The sequence below is a fragment of the Saccoglossus kowalevskii genome, chromosome 11 (assembly GCF_978046115.1).
Source record: "Saccoglossus kowalevskii chromosome 11, keSacKowa6.1, whole genome shotgun sequence".
In the NCBI taxonomy this organism is placed as follows: domain Eukaryota; kingdom Metazoa; phylum Hemichordata; class Enteropneusta; family Harrimaniidae; genus Saccoglossus; species Saccoglossus kowalevskii.
The window spans coordinates 9,487,327-9,494,489 of NC_140651.1; the positions used below are offsets into that span (position 1 = coordinate 9,487,327).

General features: G+C 34.3%; 1 protein-coding gene across 1 annotated transcript in view; it reads right to left on the reverse strand.

Moving 5' to 3' along the window:
• Positions 1–3,385, reverse strand: part of LOC100372765 (leucine-rich repeat serine/threonine-protein kinase 1-like) — a 34,302-nt gene extending 30,917 nt beyond the window's left edge. The window contains exon 1 of the mRNA XM_078008532.2: positions 3,316–3,385. Within this exon, the coding sequence (XP_077864658.2) occupies positions 3,316–3,338 (23 nt within the window). The 5' untranslated portion in view covers positions 3,339–3,385. The remainder of the gene's footprint in view (positions 1–3,315) is intronic.
• Positions 3,386–7,163: the final 3,778 nt, after the last annotated feature.

Sequence of the window (7,163 nt, forward strand, 5' to 3'; positions counted from 1 at the left end):
TTGCATAGACTGTGGAACTAAAAAACTGTATTTTTAGTTCCATTTATATTTACTGTTTTTGCTGAAGGAATGATACAGTGAAAATGAAATCCAGCAAATATACCTTTTACCTAATACAAATATGTTACATTCAACTTGACAAAAATCAGTGAAAATAAATTCCATACAAAACACGCAAAAATTCTTTTTAGCAAAAATTAATTCCAGCTAAAATAGAGTATTTTACAGTATACTGTATTTGTTTCATTATAAGCACATCTAAACCCAAAATCATTAAAATATTATTCATTATGACCATAAAAAACTTCTCTGTAATCTACATGAGTTTATGCGCTACTAATAGAGCAAATACTGTACCCCATAACTTGGGCTATAAAAGCAGCCCAATAGATTTTTTTAAAAAAATTTGTTTTAATTTACAATTATTTCCTAAATGTTGGAGAATTCCTTAGTAAAAACAGATCAATATTTTTCTTCTAAGTTAAATTCAATTAATGTTTGCCAGAAAAATGATACATGGAAACTGGTATGTCAGCTCTGGTTTTCACTTTAAAGATTTATAAATAAACAGGTTTGACCAACAGTTTTATGTATTGACAAAAGGTCATTAATTCAATGTACCCCAGTACTATGTACCAATCACCATGGACATAAAAACCGGACTTATGCTGACTAAACGATTACATTGTTCTGAAATGGAACAAAGGGTTCCTGCCATTACGTGGGATTCTTAGAAGGTGAGGCATCCTGGTTTGCAGGAAAATAAACATGATCAATGAGCGACAGAAATGAATCACACAATGCACTAAAACATGACATATGTTGTATACAGTATACCTGGGCACAACAAGGTTAATAGCCAGCCTACCATGTACCGGTATGATACTTTTAATACTTTCTATTAGAAAATCTACACATATGAGAAATAGTGAATTTTTCAACAAGAATGGGTACTGCGACTATTAAGGATGCTGCTACTAAAACAGATTTTATGTTACTATCTTTATGGTAATACTATTCTGAACTATACAATATTGTGACAGATTTCTGTATTCATATTTACGCTTATCCAAACAAATTATTTGTCTGTAGCATAAACAAAGGTAGAAGAACTGTATGTGAAGGTCATATTCAGAATTTTTCTTCCTTAAATTCTGAATAAAATGTAAGCATCTCTTAACAGGTCATTTTATAATACACAGAAATAATGACAGCAGCAAAGGGTAGCAGTAATATTTGTAATTTAAAAAAATTGAGAATAATATACATCAATTTAATTTCACAAGATCAAATTGTCTGCATGAACGATATTAAATCATTACAGTGCAAACATTCCCATGAGCGAAAATAGTTTACAGCACCTTAAAGTTATATTGTCAGAAACAAATTTGTTTAAAGCCCATTTAATTTTGAGTAATTATGCCAAAAATCAAATATGATATTTGGGCGTTCACGAGTTTACTGATCAAAACCTGCACCATTTAGTGACTTGATTCATTATTGTCTACACTTCAATATATCTCAGCATGCATTTCTGTTCAATTTCTGCTTCAGGTACAAAAAACAATCTACGTAGCCTGTAATTTCTGATGTTTGAAGTTTGTTTGACGCAATGATAATTTTGTAATATAATACCGGTAGTCAAAATTTGATTGTCAAACAGAGAATCATGCATGAGTATAGGTGGCCTGATAACACAATAAAATGCTGAAAATGGGGTTACGAGGTCTTGGTTCTGTGTTTAGCTTGTTCACAGGCACGTGACCTTATAAATTGCGATTACAAATTTATTACAACTTTTTGTTTCAAAAAGTATCACATAAATCATTAACTCAAACAAAAGCCAGGTTTTTTACCTACCGGTAATTTAAAATATGTTTTTGAGAGAAAAACTCTGAAATTACCAAAAAATTGACATTTTTGAAACAATTTCCATTAAGGAAGGAATACAAAACATTCCTAGAATTCTTGACAGTCATAAGTGCTTACCTTAAAACTACATAATATAATTTGTTGTCACGATATGTAAGTGAACAACATTTTTACCATGAAACAAAGGGAAAGAACATTTCAAAATTTTCGACATTTAAAATAAAAGCTGATTAGAAAAATTTCAGTAAATATTACAAACTGATGCTGATTTGGAGAAAATATGACCTTCTCAACTTTCTGAAAATATTTGAAATTGAACTCATTCCTACAAAACTGTCAATCTTTCAAGATCTATCATGGAAGATACAATACTATAATATATAAATATTGATCATAGTTATTAGAAGTGAACAGAAACAAATTTCTTAGTTAAACAAAATAGTATACAACTTGCAGGATTTGAATAGCAATTGTACTGCATTCTAATTGTGGGAACACTGAAATAATGTTTTGAGGGCATTCATGTTAAAATTCAAATATCACTGGAATAAATTGGCAATTGGATACTGTAGACGACTTTATTTTCACTTGTAATTTATAAACACTGAAGGAATAAATCCAGGTATAATTTTATGTGAAAATATTTGAGAATGCCTAGATTATTTAATTTATGAACAGCCGAACCGGGCTTGGTCTGTTTTGTTAATTTTCTGCATTTTTTAAATCTTTCAAAACATCTGCTCTGACCAGATTTATTTTTTTCAAAATAGTACGTAATTTACTAGCACCATAGGGTTAATATGGTAGCTATACACACAATCCTTCTACCAGGTAGGTGTTCTACACTAGCAGGCCATTGTGCATCGGTCAGAATTCGATCATTTAATGATCATGATAGTATGCACAACAATTAGAAAAAAATATTGCCCATCCTCAAATAAAATGGCGTCGGGGACAGAAACTGCCCAAAATGACAGATGCACAGTCTGTGTGAAAAACGTGATTAAACTCATTTATTGTCGGAGTCATATTATTTGCACTGTTTTCATGTTCGTGGTCTGTCACAGTAAATGCCATTACATCACTACTAAGCTTCAAACACAGGCAATGTCGAACTGTATATCTTCTATAGTTAATAACGACGCATTCAGAACATTATGACAGAGAGGAAACCCGCAGATTAAAGTATAAAGCGTACTTACAATAACCATAGACTTCTGATCGATCAGCGTTCCACGCAATGGCCACCATTTTTTTGTTATGGAACCCCTAAGTTATACATAATTCGATATGACCCGCTAAGTTAGTGCCTGATTGCGTACGTGCGATGAAGTTTCCCACTGGCAACCTGAAAAACCAAGCAGCCCACCACTCACACAAATACATAGGCGCACGTCTGCAAGGTCAAGAAGCTGAAAAAAAGAAAATCGTGAATAAACTCACCGTTCGGGTAACCGGCAAGACATTTTCAGTTTCCGCAAACAGGGCCTGGTTTTGATACTTTTATGCCCGGGGCTTTATCCTCAGTGGTTTTTCAACACACTCACATTTTTCAATGATCCAAATGTTAACATGAGATCATATACAATGTTTACGAGTCAACGTCACAGAAGCAAACTCCAGTAGGTTTTTTTTTAAAAAAAAATCAGCTCCTCTAAGCTACTGCACTGGGCCACTGTCAATTTCTTGAGTGGTCTAGCCTGAGTGTGGTAGCGATATGATATGTATGTAAATAGTACGGGGGATTTCCCTTATGACATAGCCGACATAACATACAAGGTTTCACTTTCACTTATTATCTGGTACAATGGGTACCGGTAATTCCCGTTATTATGAAATTTTGTGTTGGAATAGAATAGAATAGAATAGAATAGAATAGAATAGAATAGAATAGAATAGAATAGAATAGAATAGAATCATGATTATACTAACTTGAATAATTGAAACAATAGAACCTTCTATTTAAGTTGAACTTAAAATAGCGAAATGTTAGTGATGTTATTTTCGCCGTAATCGCTCCTTTCATTTCAGAAACAGTCCAACAGTTGAAGGGGTGTGTTTCATTTCATTTATTTATTTTTGTGTTGCAACCCTTTTACATCGGGGGCCCACTAATAAGTAATGAGGGGCTGCAATAAAATTACTGGAAAAGAACAAACATATACTATATAAATGGAAAAAGAAACAGGCAATTTAAAACTTAAAGGAAATACCAGAAATGAATCTTTTAAACTTAAAAGTAAATACAGGAAATGAATCTAATCTACATAGTCTTTTCTATAGTCCATGGTTATGGCTTCTGTTTGCGACCCGAGGTCATGCGACAGAAGCACCCAAGCTTGTCGTATCCAGTCCATAAAGAATAAAAGAAACAAAACACTCTTGTTAAACAGTGCAACGCTCTGTTGAGAATCACAGTAACAGAGGGACTGTGTGGGTATATATAGCAACAGCCGGGCAATTTTAACAATCTGTTGGGGAGTTTTTTCAGGTATAACCGACAGAGGGCGCTGTACATCAGCTTAGGATTTATGGCGGGGGAGAGGGGGTGAGAAATTGAAGAGCATGGTACAACAACAGATATCTCGACGGGCTCTGCATTTTTAGAAAGCCGTGAAACTAAGCATATTACAAAATTTAGTAGTTTATTCAAATAACATAGAGAATTTAACACCAGATGTTTATTTTACATAACATAAACACATTGATGTACAGATGTTGATGTTTCGTTATTCAATAAAATATATTATAAAAAACATAAATAATATGAAAACTGTTTTTTGAACTGATGAACAAAGAAGAATGTAAAACCTGCATGTTTCTTAGAGTAACATTGGTGTAAAACAATGTATATATAACAAGACTTACAGGTTCCAGGTCACTTATTTTCAACCTTACCGGTATATTCACAATAAAGATGGTATATATTTTGGTTAGCTCTTCTATGAAACATTTTTGTTTTTTTTTGCCTCTAAAAGTAGTCATACACAAACCAAACAATAATTGCTGACTTCCTATTCATTGTCATCAATAGTTTAGCAGTGTTTCAAGCTTTTGTCTTGTGTGGTTCTTTAAATTACTGTAAAAGTGTTAATTAAAGTGTAAAACCCAGTGAATATGTGAAATTTAGCATAGAACACATTATCTAAATGATAAAACCGTGAATTTAAAACCCACTGAATATGCCTGAAATGCTAAATCAGGGAAATTTAAACCCAGTGAAAATAAATCATAAATTACCGCCTATGTTTATTCATGTTCATGGCGGTTCCTTCGCCAAACATGAGATGCTATGTTTTCGCTGTGATATATAATAAGTACTTGACTTGTTAAAGAATTGCATTGATCGGTTACTTTGCAATCTACAAATATATAATGCTCAGGTAGTGAGTAATTTGCATAAAAGTTATTTCGGACCTATACTATATCTATACTTTTTTCACAGTGAATGCTTTGATCACAGTACCCAAACAACAGAGACTTGTTGAGACTTTGCTTGGGTACATCTTAAACAATTTGCAGAGAATCTATCTGTATTGTTAAAGGGTGGTAGTCGTCGCGCTGAGCATGTGCGACATTTGTGTTGATAAACATTGATTTTTCCACAATCCAATGCGCTCATTACAAATATGAGGTTTGACCTGGGCGCAACTTGCACTAATTACCGCCAGTGACTCCTTCGATACCTTGCAATCCCCTGAAAATATCTAATTAAAGCTTGGCAACCTCTCAGTTTGTACTCGTTGATCTGCGCAAGTCAAAGTCGCCATCTTTGTTTATAATGAGACCCATATATCTAGTGTATGCGTGGTGTAATGACTACTGGTACTGCCCTTTAAGCTATTAGTGTTGGCAACTTTAAATCTGATCTCAAAAACAAAATAATAACAAGCATCCATATCCCATAATGTCCGATGTATGTACAAGGTTTCAATGAAATCCATTGTTTTCATTATTATATGGTTCTTGACACCCCCACCCTTCCACTTCAATATCTTCCTTGACATTGATTTAATGCACCACATGAGTTTGTGGATTTTTTTTCCAGCATTTATCTATATCCCCACCACCTCCACCCAGAATTTCAAAAGGGTTCCCCTTAGAAGGCTGAATCAAACGTGATGAAAAGATTGCAAGATAAAAGATTCACAAATTAAGTCGTCTGGGCTAACAAAAACAGGCATGAATTAGCAGATCAGAAAGAAGATACAAATGTTGATATAAAAAAAACAAGTCATTGTCAATGACACGTCCCCGTTCCGTTCATATTTGAGTGACATATACATTCAAAGCAGATCATGACCGAAATGCACCTGCATATGTACAACACATTGTGCTAAATCTGAACAAAATCCATCCATGCATGACTGAGATCCGGTTCTGGAATTGTGAAAATACGTGATTTTGATGCATTTTCGGCCTTAAAATGGCCATCATTTCGCTATTGTTAAGCAGATCATGAAACAAAGGCACATATCTATTTGTGACATGATGTACCATGTGTGTGTGAAGTTTGAACTTGATCAATCCAGACATGTCTCGGATACGGATCCAGAACTGAATTCTTTAACAAAATGGCCGCCAGTCGGCCATTTCAAACTTGATCCGAAAAAAAAAAGACGTGCATCAAGGTCCTATTATGTTTAATGTATGTACCAAATTTGAACAAAATCCATCCATGCATAACTGAGATACGGGTCCGGAATGGTGAAAATGTGCGATTTCAATGCATTTTCGGCCTTAAAGCGGCCGCCATTTGGCTATCGTTAATGAGATCATGAAACAAATGCACATACATATTTGTGACATGATGTACCTTGTGTGTGTGAAGTTTGAACTTGATCAATCCAGACATGTCTCGGATACGGATCCAGAACTGAATTCTTTAAAACAAAATGGCCGCCAGTCGGCCATTTCGAACTTGATCCGAAAAAAAAAATGACGTGCATCAAGGTCCTATTATGTTTAATGTATGTACCAAATTTGAATGAAATCCGTCCATGCATAACTGAGATCCGGGTCCGGAATGGTGAAAATGTGCGATTTCAATGCATTTTCGACCTTAAAGCGGCCGCCATTTGGCTATCGTTAATGAGATCATGAAACAAATGCACATACATATTTGTGACATGATGTACCTTGTGTGTGTGAAGTTTGAACTCGATCAATCCAAGCATGTCTCAGATACGGATCCAGAACTGAATTCTTTAAAACAAAATGGCCGCCAGTCGGCTATTTCGAACCCGATCCAAAAAAAAAAAAGACGTGCATCAAGGTCCTATTATGTTTAA